The sequence below is a fragment of the Saccostrea echinata genome, unplaced genomic scaffold, assembly GCF_033153115.1.
Source record: "Saccostrea echinata isolate AGI-Se365-2 ecotype Australia unplaced genomic scaffold, CSIRO_AGI_Sech_v1 ptg000029l, whole genome shotgun sequence".
NCBI lineage: Eukaryota > Metazoa > Mollusca > Bivalvia > Ostreida > Ostreidae > Saccostrea > Saccostrea echinata.
The window spans coordinates 6,387,439-6,407,337 of NW_026889778.1; the positions used below are offsets into that span (position 1 = coordinate 6,387,439).

General features: G+C 32.9%; 2 protein-coding genes across 2 annotated transcripts in view; both read right to left on the reverse strand.

Moving 5' to 3' along the window:
* Window positions 1-4,412: 4,412 nt before the first annotated feature.
* Window positions 4,413-5,452, reverse strand: LOC133194410 (complement C1q-like protein 3). Its single transcript, XM_061330372.1, has 2 exons — window positions 5,088-5,452; window positions 4,413-4,878 (listed from the first exon to the last, which is right to left on the reverse strand). Exons 1-2 carry the CDS (start codon window positions 5,275-5,277, stop codon window positions 4,457-4,459), a joined length of 612 nt encoding a protein of 203 aa, XP_061186356.1. The 5' UTR covers window positions 5,278-5,452; the 3' UTR covers window positions 4,413-4,456.
* Window positions 5,453-9,555: 4,103 nt separating this feature from the next.
* LOC133195533 (beta-TrCP-like) overlaps window positions 9,556-19,899 on the reverse strand; it is a 30,055-nt gene continuing 19,711 nt past the window's right edge. The window contains exons 10-15 of the mRNA XM_061331404.1: window positions 18,323-18,412; window positions 16,146-16,234; window positions 14,361-14,439; window positions 13,486-13,679; window positions 12,925-12,982; window positions 9,556-12,621 (exon numbers count right to left, since the gene is read on the reverse strand). Coding sequence (XP_061187388.1) covers window positions 12,478-12,621; window positions 12,925-12,982; window positions 13,486-13,679; window positions 14,361-14,439; window positions 16,146-16,234; window positions 18,323-18,412 — 654 coding nt within the window. The 3' untranslated portion in view covers window positions 9,556-12,477. The remainder of the gene's footprint in view (window positions 12,622-12,924; window positions 12,983-13,485; window positions 13,680-14,360; window positions 14,440-16,145; window positions 16,235-18,322; window positions 18,413-19,899) is intronic.

A 19,899-nucleotide genomic window follows, 5' to 3' on the forward strand; every position in this document is an offset into this window, starting at 1 on the left:
AAACTAAATGAAATTAAAACATTGTTAAATAAGTGGATGTTGAGGAAACTTACCCCTGTTGGAAGGTTAACAGTACTTAAAACTTTAATATTACCTAAACTAAACCATTTAATTCTTACTTTACCAAACCCTAAGTCAGAATTTTTAAGATGTTTGATACAGAAATGTATTATTTTTTATGGGGTAGCAAAATTCATAAGGTAAAGAAAAATGTTATAATCCATTATAATATGGAGATCTTAAAATGATTGATTATACAGAATTCATTTCTGCTCTCAAATCAAGTTGGATCAGAAGACTTATTCACTCGGATGCAAACTGGGTAAAACTTTCTGAAGCTGATATAAAAGTAGATAAAAAAAATCTTTGGATAAGGGGTTCTGATTACATTCTGAATCTTTCAATAAGATTAAATAATTTTTTTTGGAAGTAAGTTCTGTCAAGCTGGGCAAGGCTAATTGGGATAAATCAAGAAAACGACAGTCGTGTGCTTTTTGAACATATACGGAATAATCCAAAGATTAAAATTAATAATAAATCCTTCTTTTGAAAAAACAATTTTAATAAAGGCATTGTTTTTCTTATTGACCTCTTTAAAAATGAGGGTAGTTTCATAAGTTTTGACTCCTTTATAAACTTGAAAGTGAAAACAAAATTTATTGATTATAATGGTCTTAGAACAGCAGTGTTAGATAGACTGAAAAATATAAACAATAATGAAATTGAAAATATAAAATATCCAATTTAATACATATTCCAAATTCCATTTTTGTGTATTATAAACATGAAAAAGGTTGTAATGACATGTGCAATATATTTATATGTAAAAAGAAAGAGCCAGTCAACTCGTTCAAAAAATGGAAAGAAAACAGTGTTTCCCTTTGTGAAGCAGACTGGAATAAAATATTTGAACTTCCTTTTAAAACATCAAAAGAATCGAAATTTCAATGACTACAATTTCAACTATTACATAAATTGATTGATTGATTGTATGTTGTTTAACGTCCCTCTCGAGAATTTTTCACTCATATGGAGACGCCACCACTTGCTGGTGGAGACCGGTGGAGACCTATACTCGGCACTTACGGCCATTGAGCACACTCGGCACACCTCGGCCGATTCGTACCTCTTCGAAGGTGACGGAATCAGCCGAGGTTTGCCGAATGCCATTGAGCAGTGAGGGAACTTTTTCGTGCCAACACCTACTGCGACACAGGACCTCGGTTTATACGGTTTCATCCGAAAGACCGGTCTCCACGTCCCACAGTGGGATTGGAACCCGCGACGTAAGGATCAACTCCTTACTTCGCGACTCTAGAGAATACGCTCTAACCACTGCGTCACGTGGGCGACAACTATTACATAGAATCATCCCAACTAATCATTACCTATTCAGACTTAAATTGTCTGATTCTCCAGCATGTACTTTCTGCAGAAGTGACAAAGAAACAATTGATCACTTATTTGTAGAATGTTTTTATGTAAAAGAACTATGGTGCACTATTAAAGAATGGATTTTAAATAAGTTTAATATCCATTTAAATAATTAAGTTTAATAACCATTGTAGTTTTGATAGACAAGCAATACTATTTGGTAAATATGAATGTCTATAAATTTCAAAATCTTTTAATACTTATTGTAAAACAGTTCATTTTTTCTAGTAAATATAAGAAGGTTTCAAAAATATATGTTGACGCTGTATTAAAAGGGATCACAGATAGAATTTTTATTGAAAAAGTTTTGTTGTTTAAAAGTTGTAGATATGAGGAATATGAAAGGCATTGGCAAAATATTTGTGATGCATTGTAATTAATACAGTTATATATACTTCCTATTACCTATTTGATTCAGAGGAAAAAATTAGATTGATCATTTATCATTTTGTATTATTTGTAATATAGAATAATTGTTTTCTTTTGTGGACCCCCCCCCCTTTTTGTTTCTGTTTTTTTTTTTCTTTTAAAACAACTTTCACAGTATCTTTGTGTAAATATGATTAAGACAGAGTATGTGTAATTGGATGTTAACTTGTACCAAATGGTGAAATTTATCATAAATGTGTTATAACAATAAAAAACATGTATATTTAAAATAAGATACAGACATATTTATGAAAATTATAGAATATCTATAAAATAAGTTTTACCCCTTGCACATCTTAATAACATTTTTAAATGTGCTTTTAATAAACAAATTGTTTCGCAAATACTTTAAAATTGAGGATTTAGGAAAAAGGAACGCCATAGGTTACACATAGTTATATATTTCCCTCAGGAACAAAAACCATATAATTGTAATTTTATATTCTAGTATTAAGCATTATTTAATTATAGTCATATTGGAAGACTATATTGTAATTTTTAAGAATATTTTTGCATATCATTACCAATCAAAGATAGTGATAGGAATTGATTAATTGCAAAATAATTTCAGATGTTAAAATGAAATTAAAAACCTCAATAAAGAGAAAAGAATAAAACAAGTGAGAAGAATAAGATTTGTCTTTTCAGTAGCATTATGCAATTCTCCACAACTTTAAGTAGGTAGAAGGAAATAGCTCATAAGAGCAAGGGGATGATGTAAACGTTGTCTCTGCATAAAGAATGTAAAATTATAATCATGCACTCAATAACTGCTTTAGTTCCTGTTTCAAGGAAACATCTGTATTATTACAAAATATTTATTGTCAGTCTTCTGATTTCATGGGCAACAGTCATACAATGGGCACTATATATTTCTGCAATGTGTACCAGGAATCCTTGCATACGAGGGCCATTAAAAAATACGTAGACAACAATATCGCTTTTTATTATATTTTTTCAGAAATTTGAGATGAATGCACGATCATATACAATGTATAAAAACATTTATTTTGCCGATGTGTGCATATTCATATCCCGCTATCACCTGCATATGGTGTTCAATCTCCTAGCTGATTGATACTCAAGAGCATGCTCCGAGTACGATCAATTTTTTTAAACGGAGGCAGACTACTGACAGATAAGTTGATGTTACAGGGATTTCAACAACTTCGTTTAAAATCAGAATTTCATAAATTCTATGGTCGTTACATTGACCTTGTTAGCAAATATAACCTATCATTGGGTCGTATTTTTACTGACTTGTTTCATAACAATTGTCAGGCCTTTGTTTTAATACCGAATTTGACTACGGAATGTTACGTCTACCCGATCAATACATAGGGTTCATGGCGGGTTTGACGGGTCAACAAGGGATGCTTACTCTTCCTAGGCACCTGATCCCACCACTGGAATCTCCAGGGGTCCGTGTTTTATGCCCTCTTCACAGATTTGTATTGCTTATAGATTTTTTGAGATCGATAAATGTTCGTTATCTTCAATTTTACATTAAATGGAACTGATGATACGTAAATTTAAAATAAACATGTTTTGTCGCCATTTTTACACAAATGTTAGATTAACTTTTGATACTCGTGTTTCCTGCTTTCTACTGCATTTTCAGAGCTTATTTGGAGTTTTCCCGAGTGCACCTCAAAATTACATTGCTACTCACTACTTTTTTTTTCAATGAGGACAACTATATCTTATTACTGTTCAACAAAACAATATGTTGTATCGCAATTTGGTATGTGAGATAACTTTACTAAATTCATTGTTTAAATTTCATTTCGTTTTAGCGCAATGTGAGAGTCATGACAATTAAGTATTGAATTATTATTGAATGAGACTACATCTATCAAAAAATAATAATTCAATGCTTATATTTACTTTTTTAACTAACTGCCTTACATGTAAAGGTGATTTTTTTTCTTCAAAATCCTTGCATTGCCCTTTGGGTAAGTTACAATTAATGGAAGAGCCATTCCAACAGCTTTTTTTGTAAATGTGAAAGTCGTCCTGCCGAAGCTTTCCAAACATTTCATAAGCAAACTACATGAGGAATATAAATATATTGGACATTATATTGCATATTGTTCAAAACTTATAGAATTTGCACGTATCATAATCTTGACACAAGGTTACATTTTAAACATTTTTATGAAACACTTCAATATCCATTTACATAACCATATTTTATTAAGGAAAGTATGTTAACCAGGTAAACGATTAAATAAAAGACAACATTATTTATACGGAATATATCAGCACCTGATTTTAAGGAATAGGGAAAATAAATACATATTGATAAATATATATGCATGCAAATAATACTTATTATTCTTGTGCAGAATTCATTTGACTTCATTCATAATACGTGTGATGTACAAAACAGTTTATGACGTTGATAAAATCCATATCACAGTTGCATTTGCAAAAGGAAAATGACAAAAAGAACTATTTTTTTTAAAATGTAATTTTTAATATTTTTCTTAAATTTTCCATTTCATGAAATGAAAAAAAAACTAAATGATTAAATTGTTTTCCTGTAAAATATTTGGAAAAAAACTTCGGTTGTCCGTATTTCAAAAGTTTCCTAGGCCAAGGAAAGTAAGAAACCAGAGAAACTATTGGCCGTGTATCGAATATCCATTGTTCTGGATTTAACTGGATGTGACTTGATACATACACGATCATTTTTTCGCACTAACAGGCTTACCATATTGCTACCTGTATTAAAGGAATCCCCAATTTTTCCTGCCAAGGCCTCTGCAACAAAATTATTATTGACAAACAAATTTATACTGAAATACGTATTTTTTGGCACTTCCACCGCGAAGAAAAAGACGTAATTTCCAGTCACAGGCGCTGTAAATATTCCTGTAGTAGGGTTATATCCGTCTCCAACATTACTCAAAACATTCTTGAAAACAATGATCTCGTTTGGTCCCTTGATTGTTAGTTTTTCATCATTCTCTGCTGTGACTGAGAAGCTCACAACGATTCCGATTCGATTCACTGAAAACAAATTAACAAACGTCAAACATTACAGCATTTCACTCCATAATAGTGGTTACTATTGAGAAAAGTAGTAGTCATGGTATGCTTTTAAAACCCAGTATGTAATTTGAAGAGAAATGTACTCTGCGAAATTTTTAACCTGTGCATATCAGTAGGTTTCATCAATTCCGAGAGATAGGGGGGGGGGGGTATTTGAATATACTTACGTTGATTAACCTGCCGTAGTCGAATGTTTTCTTCTTCGACTTTCCTCATTCTCTCTCGTAAATCACAGTTTTCTTTATCGGATTGGGTATTATATATCAGCTGACTTTCTGATTGCTTCACATCTATATCTATCAGTAGGCACACGATAAAAAATAAAGAACTAAAATAAGAGCAAATTTTTCCAGCCATGACTTCCTTAATTTTAATTTCCAATGTTATGATTATTTTTAAACTCTTAAATAAGCCAAATATCGCAAAGGCTCTCTATAAAAAGCCACTTATTTAACTTGTATTTTCCTTGCGTTGTACGAAATTTGACACCATCTGATATGGTTATATTGCCCATGCAATGTAATACTTGCCGACTTGCGGAAAAGAGTATTGGAATGCCGGTAGTTTTTTTTATCTACTTGTAACCGTGTTTGTATAACAAATGTTTCTCGACGAATCAAATTCAACTAATTTACATGTAGTATATAATATTCCATAAGATGTTGGCTGCGCGGAATTTATGCGCGCACTTCTCTCCATATAAGTACTTAGCATAAAACATTAATATGAAAAAATCAATACTGGACGTAATTGAAGGTTCATTGACAATTTTCATCTGGTCTTATCGACAATCTTTGATTTTTTGTTTACATCATACATCAATGAGTCATTAAATAGTACATGCCTTTGAGGGTAACAGTGATGAAATTGACACCTCTCAGAAAATCATTGTCAACCTCCGCTTAAGCATTCAGTGACAGTGGTCTCCCTCGAGGTTTTAATTGATAAATAATGAAAATTTAACTAAAGAGAAATGAGAGTGTTCCGTAAGGAAAATCCAATTAAACTTCAACTTTTAGCCCAAAGAATGATAAATTGATGATTTAAACCCCTGCTTCAAGGGTGTAGGCAAAGGGGTGTTCGTCACAGCCCCAATAATTTTGCAAAAAAAGGAAAAAAATAAATATTAAATAAAATGAAAAATAAAAAAATGAAAAAATAACCAAAGTTGCAACGGCTATATCTGCTCATTCGAGCGGTAATTATAACGGGAATCGGTGATCAATGGAGCGGCAGAGCGTGCATTAAGTTACTGTTCACGCAGACGCAAATGTGTGTCTCTGTACCTGTACCTGGCATGTGTAAACAATGAACATACACGGTGTTGTACCTAAACGGTTGCTATCAAAACAGAAAAGCGTTCATTGTTTCTATTCGTAAATTATACGGCCGCTAGCTGAAATAAATATGTTGGAGGAACTTGTAACAAGAGGTAAAATTGTCAGAAAGTGACCCCAAATCGATTAAGTCTCAGAAAAATCATTGTGCACGGAACAAGTACGGGGTTTCTTAAAATGATGCCAGATGTATTTCGTAGAACAACCGTCTAAAAATTTAAATATAGTAAAATTTCCGAAGTATGTACCCATTCGCAAGTCAATATACTCCAAGTTTCCATGCTTCTTTTCATCATTTATAGGTTAGTTTGAGTTCATTTTTATAAAAAGGGTGTATTTTGAAAGAGATTTTTGGACAAAACACGATCTTCTTAAGTTACGGTTACTATCAGAAATGTTGGTATGTAGGCACCGGCTGCTATTTGAAATATAACTTGTTTTTCAATCAAGAAAGAGAAAATTAGAAATCCTATGGCTGCACAGGCCTTAATGCACTTGATTGACAGAGGTACATGTACACAGACCAGGTATTTTTGAAGGCGGTGCTTAAAATCTCTGCCTTTAAGGAGGCTGGCTGGTCAACAAATTAACCATCGGATATAACTTAATTTTTTAGATATGATATCTTAAGCTGTCAACTATTATTTGGCAAAGAAAAATTTCATACATTTTTGTTTTAAAATTTGATCATTTTTGTATATCTTTATATGGAGCTCTTCTTCTAAAGGAGATCAATATAGTCTGAAAATGGCCACAACCCCCCAGCCATCTTAACGACATCTACAACTTCCTTTTGAAGTCAAATCTTGGAGTTTCATGCCTTATTAGCAAAGATAAAATCTACACTTCATACAAAAATTCACTTCATAAGGTCTTCACCTCATAACTTTAAATTTATGTTAGATTACATGTCTACAACATAAGGAACTTATTTGTCGGATTCTAGTTATTTTTTATGTTGCAGCCAACAGACAAGTTTCTGGTCGCCGCCAGTCATTTATGCGGTGGCCGCAGGAAAACTATTTGGCCGCCGCCAAATATATTTTTCTAGCGGCCGCCGAATAATTATGTGGCGGCCGCCAGATAAAATATTTTTCTTACCTTGCACCTACAATGTACTGGCTTACCTAGCAATGTGATGCTTTTAAGTATACTTTTTATTCATGTATGTATATAAAATTGCATTTATTTTTTAATCTTTTTATTTCAAAATATGTTGTTTAATTTCAATATTATGATATTAAGGTATATTTTTATAAAACATGTAGTTGTATAACCTTATTGATGAAAATGTATTGCATATACCTGTATATGACGTTTTTACATTAATTTTACCTATCTCATGTCTACATATCTTCTCATTTGCATTTTTCGTATGGGAAAATGTTAAATATCGATTATAAAGTTTATGTATAAACTGTCGATTAATTATGATGTTAAAACTTTCTATATATGTTTACGTTTTATAAGTTAAATCCATCCTCTTTTAAAGAAATGTAACATTTGACACACCAGAAAAATATCGCACCTTAAAAAAACATTCGCATAAGATAAACACCATTTTCCGTAAAAAAAAAAAAAAAAAAAATGTTGAGATTGGTTAATTTATGTCTTAATTCATATTTATCCTATTTCATTTACGATTTTAACAGTTAAAAAATCCACTTTCCCCCTATGAAAATGTCTGCTCCCAAAATATACGAAATGGGGGTATACTTAAATTTTCAATTATCACGTGACCGGAAAATGCGTAACATAAATTATTTTCATATTTTTAGGAAGATAAGAAGTTTTTCTACATAATAACAAAATTTCATAAAATTTCGTGAGGGGCCGAAAAACGGCCTTATCGAAACTCCCCTTGTGGATGGACAGAATGACAGATTACTATAGGACACCTGCATATCCTTAAAGGGCTCTAACTAGTTTCATGTACACATATTTCTAGTGATTTTTTTTTTACCTATGTGTGTCTTTCTTTTGACTCAGTATTAGAGTATTAATCCCCATGCCTGGTCTTTTACATTGTCTATCTCTGACAATTAATTGAAAATAATGCAAGGCTTCTGTTGACTTTAATTTATTTGACATGTACATGATGAACAACAGTACAAATGTGGGGGGAACAAGAATGCTATAGTGAGAAGACCTAGACACTACAAAATACAACAGACCACGTCTGTACGAGAATGCCAGGGATAGACGTTAACTTTCAGATTCACTTGACCTCCGGGCAAGTGATCTCAAATTTTGACTTGTCCGAATGCAAAACTTGGTTGCCAAAATAGGAAAATAATTTATTGCCGTAAATATTATGATAAGAAAAAGTGTGAACAAATGCACTACTATAAATCTGGCAAGTTGAGGTACCTGAAAAAATTTAGATGGTACGTTTGGACATAAATGTATACTACCACTTTCCTTGTCGATTTAATCTGTAAACACACACTGCAATGCATCAATAACCATCCGTTTCCTTTTTAATAAAACATCATTGTTTGGGTAGGATCGTTTTGTTTTGTGAATTTTGATTGATGCAACGCTAAGGAAGATCGTTGCTATGAAAAATACATATCTTGATCAGGATAGGTCATGTTATATTCTGTCAGTGTGAATGAATTAAGTAGTTAACAAAGTACGTAGAGCGTATTTAACATGAAATAAAAAAGAATAACGAACCCGATTTTTAATGAACGATATAATCTAGAAATCCAAGGGAGCAATGTCAGTCACGTATCTGGCGGAAATCAAGTGTTCAATCTATTGTTTTATTTATAATTAATGTAAGATAGATACCAACATACATTTCTATCAGAAAAATTCACTTGCCCGATCGGACAAGCAAGTTGACAGTTTCACTTGCCCGAACTGAGAATTTACTTGTCCCGGGCAATCGGACAACCGTTAATGTCGATCCCTGAATGCATCTCAGAATAGAGAAGAGACACAGATGTAGGATATTGATATAACACAGACCACGTGTGTCTATAGAAGAATATACAAAGTATCATCTCAAAAAAAAAAGAAGAGATGTTGATATACCAGAGACCATACGTGTCTGCTATGAATCAACTTTCTAACAGAATTATCTTTACAATGTTAAATGAAGATTTACTTGATTTTAAATATTGTCAAATCAAAGTTAACCAAATGGAAAAAAAATTTAAACACATGAATAAAATAACTAAATCTAATCGAAATAGTACATCAAAAATACAAAGAGCTTTGTACAAATGTGAAGAAATTACAATTCTGTTGATTAATTGTACCATGAAATCATTTAAAAAATTCTTCATTTGGTTAGCCTTAAAAATACCATTGATGAATACTTATAAAGTTTCCTCCCAAGAATAACTTTCAATTAAACATCTTAATTTAAAACATAGGAAATTGACATAAATGTGATTAATGAGAAAAAACATCTCATTTTTAGAACACATTTTTAGGTCTGTGAAACCAATATATTTAATTAATAAACTTAATTCCAATTTTGTACTCATCAAAATAATGTGTATATATAAGAAAGGCTAAAGATTGTCATGATCAATTGTTGCACATCAGAAAACTTTAACATTGCCCCTTCCAAGGACATTGCCACTGTCATGTAATTAAAACTCTTCTAATTACGAAATCTAACTTTGCCTGTAATTACAGATTGTGTCTCTTTTGATTATGCTCTATAAAATGTCAGGAATTTTTGTTTACTTATGAATACAATAAATGAAATTGATGCATGTACATCCATAATATATTATTATGCACTATAACGCATTATTTTCATACTGAACTATTCACAATTCAATGCAAATGAATTAATTGAACTAATTCAGAAATGGAAACTGTATACATTTATACTTTTTCCTTTCAATATAGAGGGTCACCAAAATTCTCAATATTGAAACTAATACTATGTGTATTTACTGTAAATAACTCTAGCTTGTCCAAGAATTGAGATCTGGCAGCTGGCAAACTACCCCAAATCTTTTACAGGCCAATGTGCTACAGTCCTACACTTCAACATCTCAGCTTATTCACACATTACATGTACTTTCACAATCACTAGACAATTGATGCATACTAATACCAATCAAAATGGCAGGAGAATTATTTAATTAAATGCTTTTCTTTTGAGTGCATTGTGTATTTACATGCACTTTATGAAGATCAATAGTCTAAGTGCACGTAAAGCAAACATATTAATTTCTGATTACATGTATTAAAATCATTAAAACGCATTAATACAAATAAAATGCAAATAAATGCAATAAAAATTCAGAAGAAAAGATAAGCCAAACGAATGAAAAACATCATATTCCCATTATGAGAGACTCTACAAAAATCTAGTCTCAAGGCAATGTTTTTGACAATCCAGAAGAATTGAGTTACTTAGTAGTATAAAACTTATAAAATATTAAGGAAAATAAAATAAATATTAGCAACATTATGTTTTTAACACATACATAATAACATAACAGCATTGGACATTTTTCTTGAGTTCCTGAAAATTAATGATGTCAAGGGAAAAAGAAAGAAATTACTATAAACAAATTCAATAAAGAGTGTATTTAGACTACACGGGTACTTCAATTTCAATTAACAACCTACAGTAAATATCCTATTCACTACAATACAGCACAAGTTCACAACCAGAATTCTGTAAATGTGGTTATCACAGAGAATGTACTGAGAATTGTCTTCTGTATTAATGAGCAAAAAATAAAATACAAACACAACATGTGGGATTCACAACATTCTCTATATGACTACAACCTAATGTTTTGTAAAAATCCATATAAAAAATTAGAGAAACTAGTTTATTACAAGCCTACAGTACTATTATTAAGCAAATCAAATGTCAGACTTGATCGAAGTCAGATTTATTATTTCTCAGATTTTTTTTCTTTCTCCTAGGATTATTAAAAATTTCCCTCAATATGAAGGTCAAGGATGATGCCAAAGGTCAAAGAGGACTCTAAATTATGGGATGTAAATAAAATATTCATTGTCTCATTGCAATTCATTACCTTATACTTTTGGATATGCCATTCTTTGTTTTATTTATTTTGTTTGTTTTGTTCGATTTTTGTCTGGTTTGTTGGCATTTTTTTTTTTTGCTTCTTCATGTTCTAGCACATACATGTATATCCCTGGCATTTCTTGGGGGAAAAATGAATTCTGCACTCTACATCCTTTTTAGGCAGTATGTTTTAAGATACTTTTAACATATCATTCATGAATTAATACATAAGACACAAAACAATTTTAAGAGATCCTTGAAATTCTTGGACATAACAATCTAAACTTGAAAACTAGCTAAACTTGAAAAAACATATATAACCTATCTAACCAAGAAATACAAAATGGTAACACATGAAATCTACGAGATCAAAATAAATAAACCATGGATACAAATCTGCTAACATACAAATAATCCCTGCAGATTTGGATTTTCTCCTTCAGTTTCAAAACAAAAAACTTTTAATCCAGAAAGTGGAAGTCTCTGTTTGCTCTCTCTTTTTACAGATCTATTTATATACAAAATCATGTACGTCACAACCAATTATCAAAAATATTAAAAACTATCAACTGTAAAGGAGAGACAACTCTTATGCTAAAATTACAAATTAAAATGAAAGTCAAAATCAATCTGATATCATTCCATAACAATCTTCTCTTAGTAATAATAAAACGGTTTTCACAGCTTAAAAATACTTTCTCAAAAAACCCTGTTCTTATACTTTGAAGATACATACAAAATTTTTCTCAAGGACACTTTCAACTGCAAATTCAGTTCAAACTAAAAGAATCTAGTCTGCAAACCAAGAGAGTTCCTTCTCTGAACTTACACTACTCCTAGGGCACTCCTGCTTTCAGCTGCCTCCCAATGAATGATACTAGCTGTAGAACCCTATATAGATGGTCTTCTAGTGATTCATTACCATTGACACAGTTTTCTAATGCCTGTGTAATGGATGAATAACATCAGCAGTAATACCACAATCCGACATTCTCTCTTGTGGTTTACTTCATAACGAATGGAGAAGTAGCCTATAAATCCAGCTAGTACCAGCTGAAATCCCACAGTTTGGCCATTTTTTGTGTGACCCTGACAGCTAGCAGCAGCTGAAATCCCACACTTATGCCATTTCTTGTATGACCCTGACAACTAGTAGCAGGTGAAATCCCCCAGTTATGTCATTTTTTTCTGTGACCCTGATAGCTAACAGCAGCTGAAATCCCACAGTTTGACTGTCTTGTCATAGGATCCTGACACGATAATGAAGTCATTAAACTGCATGCATGTCACCCCGTCAGTATGGTTCCTCAGTGTAACAAGTCTCTCCCCCGTCTCCAGATTCCACACCTATCAACATCAATTCCAAGCCATTAATATCATCAAATATTAATTTTTTTTCTGCCTTGCTGGCATTTTCATATAATATGTAATTAGAAAATATATAAATACTGTGGCAGCATGAACTGAAAAAAGTTTTATGGACAGAACAAATTAAACAATGAACAAGAATGATAAACTTATCTGTGATTTACAGCTCGTAAATGCATTAAACAGCCTAGATGAAAGGGACACACGTATAATCACTTTTAAAGAGTGTTACTGTGCAGTAAATAACTAGTATGGGATGTATATCTTTAAGGTTCTAAATACCTTGATAGTTTTATCATCTGCTGCACTCACCAACCTCCAACTGTCTGCTTGTAGACATCTAAATCAGATAAAACATTGTCACATCTGTACAGTGCTTAGTGATTGCTAGTAAACATTTTAATCAAAGATAATTCAACATCTATAAACTTAATAAGTATCTTCCTGTAGAGCAGGAAAATCTACAAGTTAATCAGTAATTTCACAATTTAATTCACACTTTTTTTAGCATACAATAATGTAGATCCTCTACCCTACTTTACATCTCTTCTTGACAATCCCTCTAAGCCCCTCTCCAGATTCCCTATCCCACCTTTTAACTCTACTGAACAACCTCTGTGTGTCTCTCTCTAAATCCTCTTCCCTGCTTTTAAATCCCTGTGTGTCCCTCTCTAGACCCTCTAACCTGCCTTAGTTTATATTTATTTCCCTACAGGTCCCTCTGTAGATTCCCTACCCTGCTTTAACATTTTTACCTGACAACCCCTGTGTGCCCCTCTCTAGACCCACTAACCTGCCTGTGTGCCCTTGCCTAGATCCCCAGCTCTAAATTTAAACCTCTACCTGACAACCCCAGTGTGCCCCTCTGCATCCTTCCAGTCTATGGTGTTCACACAGGTCCCACTGTGGATATCCCAGAACTTCAGGGTACAATCCAGAGAGCCACTCACAATCCGTGTGGAGTCAAACTGAAGACAGGTGACGGCATCCTGGTGTCCCATCAACGTCCTCAAACACTCACCCTCGTAATTCCAGACCTGTCCAACAGAATCAAGGAAAAATTTTTCTAAAAAACTGGTTTTTGGTTAAGCAAAGCTAAACCAAATATAGGGCCTTTTAAACAGGTAGTTCCTCCTTTTTTTTGAATTACATTTTAAACAGTTAACTATTATACTAACGATGAAAATATTAACATGATTAAGAGCATCTCTGACCAATATACATGACTTATCCTCTACCTCAACCCCAATTGTAATTTATTGGACCTTTTCTTGAGAATTTAAAAAAAAAGATCCTAAGTAGTTACTTCTTCAAAGCATACACCCCCCCCCAAAAAAAAAAAAGACTTAAAATTTAACAGCAACTAAATTATAAGTGAATTCATGCCTTTTAGTAAAGAAACAGTTATATACAAAGGCTGTTTGGAAAGTTTGTGGATTTCTGTCACAACTTTTTTACTTAATGTCATACATGTATTATATTCAAATTTGGTAGACATGTTTTAATTAACAATAAATTTAAATTGTTTGAATATAAAATTTCAAATATATCATAATAAACTTCAAACTTTTTCAAAATTTAAAAATGCAAAAAATGGGTTCAGGAAGCAGGTCAAAATTTAATAATTTACAATTATTAATCTGTGAGGAAACAGACGATCAATCAAAATCGGATCAAAAGTTTTTGAACAACCCTTGTAAAAATAGAAGTACATTTACCTTGATGGTCTTGTCACAGGATCCAGAAACTAATTTGGTGTCATTGAAATGAACACACAATACTGCTGCCTGATGGCCCCTAAAATCACAAATATACATACATAATCACCATACTCATCTGGTGTCATTGAAGTGAACACACAATACTGCTGCCTGGTGACCCCTAAAATCACAAATACACATACATACATGCATATGCATTTATGCATAAAATTATCACGCAAGCCAATCGAATGATCATCGTCATGAAACCAAAAAATTAGAAAGTTATTCCTTATATTTACATGCTCTTGATTCTGCAAATTCACGTGCTACAAGCCCCACATCTGTCTCTATTTGTCCCGCCCCACACGTGATTTTTTTCACCACGCCTATCGATGAGCCAGTAGATTTATGCAGAAATAAAGTATTTTTACTATTTGAAATTTTATCTCGGACAAAGACATTGGAAATGTAAATATTGAGGAATATATTACATGTAGCTATAGCAACAAAAGTACCTGTAAAATAATACAGAAATATGATTGACTCAGAGATATGTTCTAAAATGGAAATTATGTATTATTGGTACATGTAGTGTACATGAAATATCTAAATAATTCAACGGGGATTGTTTTTTTTTAAGACTCACTCTGAGTTCATACAATCAAACAAACTGAATTAGAAATTCAAGGAAATTGCTCCATAGCATGGTCTCAAATGCATTATTAACATCATTAAATGGGAGTTGTAGAATTTCTACAATCTGTCACCAACATCCCTAATTAAAAGGACTTTTAAAGAGAAGAATGGAGGAAATGGTATGAAACACATCAAATAGACAAAATGTGTCAAAACTTAAAAGAAATTCTCAACCTTACTGTTATTATGAAATCCTTGAAGAAAAAAAAATCAATATCTGAAATCCATATTTTTAAACAAAAATTTATATACCTCTCTCTTCCATTCCATAGTGTTTTACTCCCAATATATGAACATTTCATAAAGTTCTATTAAATAAATTGAAATTTAGAGGAGTACTTCAGTCTATTATAATGACAATAACTATTAGGGTTTCTGAAGTATTTTTCAATGTTGTGTATAGTTTATACACAACTTAAACTTACAATTCTTTGTAATATTTGAATTTTATCACTGTTTATGCAATTCTTGTCTTTCATTTGATGAGATAAACTGTAATTTATTAACCTGATTAATACGACCAAATGTACAACAATGCTCTTCTATGAATGAATTCAGGGGAAAAGAGTTATTATCAAACACTGAATACACAATCTTCTAATGTGCTTTTCATACATGGTGCAACAGTTAAACCCCAGACTCTCCTGTATTAAACCCCTAATGCAGTCAATTGATTATTAGACCCCAACCCCCCACCCCCAAGAAAAACTTTCAGCTCACCTGGGAGCTTCTTTGTAACTCATCTGAGCATAAGTCCCCCGCCTAACTTTCAGGTTACCTGTGAGCTATCTTGTAACTCACCTGAGTATAATACCCTCTCCCAAACTGTCTGCTTACCTGTGAACTACTTGTAACTCACCTGAGTGTAATACCTCCTCCCAAACTGTCTGCTTACCTGTGAACTACTTGTAACTCACCTGAGTGTAATACCCCCTCCCAAACTGTCTGCTTACCTGTGAACTACTTGTAACTCACCTGAGCGTAATACCCCCTCCTAAACTGTCTGCTTACCTGTGAACTACTTGTAACTCACCTGAGAGTATTACCTCCCCCAACCCCTCCCCTCCCACTGTTCGCTTACTTATAAGCTACCTTGTAACTCACCTGAGAGTAATCCTGCAGTCTCCACTTCTGATATCCCAGACTTTGAGTGTTTTGTCATATGATCCACTGACCACTTTATCATCGTCCACCTGTCAACAGAAAATGCTACTTCTGTCAGATCAATAAAGCTATGTCTCTCAAATATGAAATAATTATCTTGCCAGGTAATGTTTTGGGGATTGTACATTATCCTGTTGAAAAGTCTTGTCAACTTAACAAATCACTTTTGCCTGATCCCTCTTTAGTCAAAATGAACCTCTTTCCCTGCATGGTATTCTAAATTTGCTTAAATTTCATTTTATCTCCAAATTCTGTGAGAAAATTGTCAAAACTGCCATGTTAGTAAGTATTGGGCTATTTTCTCTAAATCTGAAAACTACATGATACATGTATTAAGGACATATGCAATGTAGTTTGAACTTTATTGTCTTTTTCCCTGGAGTTGAAGAGTTCCAATACTCAAAGGAACTGTGTGCTGCATTTTAAGGTTTATATATGCTGTTGTACACTTCTTCTAAAACAAGTTTGGATGAACAAAACATCTAGAATATATGTTTAGTAATTTTTGTATATTTTTCTTTGAATTATACAAGATTTTTCATCAATTGATAACTTTTCAAAACCCCTGGTAATGCATGCTGATTTTTTGTCTACAAACATCTGATGGCACTATAATCTTAAATTAAGAATATCTTGAAAAATTATCAGTAGGTAAGGTACGTTGCGTATGTCCTTAAAAGGAAGTTCTCATTACAACGATAATCGTGTTTAAGATGCATATGCAATCACTCACTTTTAAGTATACTAATTCTAAATTTGCATTAGAAAGTCAGAAATAGAAACAAAAACTCCCTGAATACTGTGATTTCATTAATATCTGTGGGGATTTCGGGCAAAAAATACTATTTTGTTGACATCTAAATTTGTGAACAGCTACATCGTCCTGCAGGGCATAATCTAAGCATAGAAGAAGATAAAGACTAATTTAAAAATAGCCTTGGGACGTACAGTAGCCAGAAGGTAAACGAGCAAGAGGAAGACCAGAGACCACCTGGAGGAGAACAATAAAAAAAGGAATACAGATGGCTGGCCAAGCAGGAATTCCACCACTACATGTAAATAGAAAATGGAAGAAAGAGTTATGGCTTTATGTGCCTTCTGGCATGGGGAGAGTTAACATAGGGTACATCATCCTATTCTATCATACGCAAAATTTTTACTTTGTTCACCACCTAATTTGGTGGTTTGACTCAACCATGAAAACAATTAAAGAATTTTTGTTAAGTAAAAATGATGAAATCTTGGTAGTTTACAGAGACAATTTGAGGTACAGTGAGCACTGTGCTCACAAAATGATACCCCACTCCCATATGAGCATATAGGAAAAGTCCATTTTTTGCTGTGGGAAAACTCAAATATCTATCCAATTGAAATGTAAAATAGGAGGTCACAATGACACTTTTTTTTCCTTTAAAGATTCTGTGAAAGTCTCATTAAATTTATCTAGTGGTATAGGAGGAGTTCTGGGAAAGAGATGGGTACCCTGAATTTTATAGAAAGAATGGCAGTGTCCTGGTTTTGCTATCATGGGAAACTCCAAATTTGTCTGATTAAAATGAAAAATAGGAGATGCACAATGGCACTATAAAAAATAAAGATTTTGTGAAAGTCTCATCAAATTCTATTCAGTGGTATAAGAGAAGTTGTGGAAAAGAGATGGGTACCCCCAATTTTATAGAAGGAATGGCAGTATTCATGTTTTGCAGTGAGAAACCCCAAATACCTGTTCAATTGAAATGTAAAATAGGAGCTCACAAAAGCTCTATGTAATAAAGATTCTGTGAAAGTCTCATTCATTGGTATAGGAGGAGTTGGGGATAAGAGATGGGTACCTCCAAGTGTTACGGACATAGACACCCTCATCACTATATGCCCAACTTTTCAAGTTGGGGGTATAAATATAACAGACTGTTAGACTTACCTGTAGACACCTGACAGTCTCTAAGTGCTTAATCAACTGTACAGTAAAACACACTTATAACGAAGTGCAGGGCCGGACAATTTTGCTTCCTTATAAACATAATTTGTTATATCCATGATGTTTTAAAGCCACAGGGAATGAAAACCACTTCGATGTAAGCATCAATTCATATAAGCGTGTGTTGTACTGTTCTTACCTGTAGACACCTGACGGTCTCTGTGTGCCCAATCATGGTCACCTTACAGGCTATACTGGACCAGCTCTCCTGAGTGGACAAGTCCCAGACCTACAGAGGACAAAAAAAAGAAACATTGTGACTAGTGGTGACAACCCAATAACTGAACAAATCCCAGATCTGAAGCAGACAAAAAATGACTAGTAGCAACAATCTAAGAAATGAACAAATCCCAGCATTTAGAAGACAAATTCACAGTGACTAGTGGTGACTATCCAATAGCTGAATAAATCCTAGACCTACAGAAAACAATGACTAGGTGTGACAATCTAATAACTTCATAATGTGCACTAATCCCTGCATCTTTTAACATGCTGCACACATATGCAATGTAGTGCAAAAAAAAAAAACCCTAAACAAAACACTTTGATCAACAGAGATCAATAAATGAGTAGACAACTTGTTCACCAACCACTGTATCTAACAACTGGACACAAATCCAAACTGTACAAAAACAAAACACAAAGCTCATAGTAATCAAAAAGAACTTCACAATGCTCACTTCAACAAACTGGAAACATATCAAAAATGTACTAAAAACACACACAAAAAACTCAACAGTGACCAAGAAATGACTTGACACAATGTCCACCAATATTTTCATCTGTAACAGACACAAATTCAAAACTGATCTAAATTACACAGTACTTAATAGTATAAGCTTTCAATATTGTTTGCCTAAGCGCATGGCAATTTAGTTGACATTGAACTTTGTTGACTAGAATAGGTGAATAATCAGTTTCTTTGTATGTACTCAGGGACCAATAAATTTTGTTTGCCTAGATTAAGTCACCAATGAACTACAAATGTATGTTTGTCTTGACCCAGTCATAAATGATATTTTCTTTGCCTAAATTCAGTGATCAATGAACTATGTTAGTCTAGACTCAGCCATCAATGAGCTATGTTTGTCTACACTCAGTGATCAACGAGCTATGTTTGTCTAGACTTGGTGATCAACGAACTTTGTTTGTCTAGACTCAGTGATCAATGAACTTTGTTTGTCTAGACTCAGTAACCAGAAAACTTTTATTTGGTTTGTCTAGACTCAGTCTCTTATGAAGTTTTTTGTCTTGAATAAATGACAAAGAACTTTGTCTAGTCTCTGTCACTAATGATTTTTTTTGGTTCTCTTAGTCTAGACTCAGCCATAAATGAATTTGTTTGTCAAGTCTCGTTCACGAAATGAATGTTTTGTCTAGACTTGTCAACAAATAAAATCTTTTCTTATGTTTGTCTAGATGATCGAGTTTGTTTCAAGCAACACCAAACTTGTGTATGTTATGAAATGATTTTCATAAATCATTAGAATGTACTTTATATTTCTTAATGGAAAACTACCATCAGATATCTTGTTTACTCAAAAATTTTAATCCTGTTATGAACAAATGTCATACTTATGAAATCAAAATCATGTCGATCTATAATTAGCACATGTTCAGCACATGTTTTGTTTTTAATAGTCTTGTTTTCTATCCTCCATGTACTAAAATTACATCTTTCCATGGGGTCAGATTTTTGTGTTTTGAGGACAACAT

Excerpts from the sequence above, each read along its gene's own strand:
- LOC133194410 (XM_061330372.1), bottom strand. The coding sequence starts at position 5,277 with ATGGCTGGAAAAATTTGCTCTTATTTTAGTTCTTTATTTTTTATCGTG. Across the intron at positions 4,879-5,087 it reads ACTACGGCAGGTTAATCAAC|TGAATCGAATCGGAATCGTT; the intron begins GTAAGTATATTC and ends ATTTGTTTTCAG.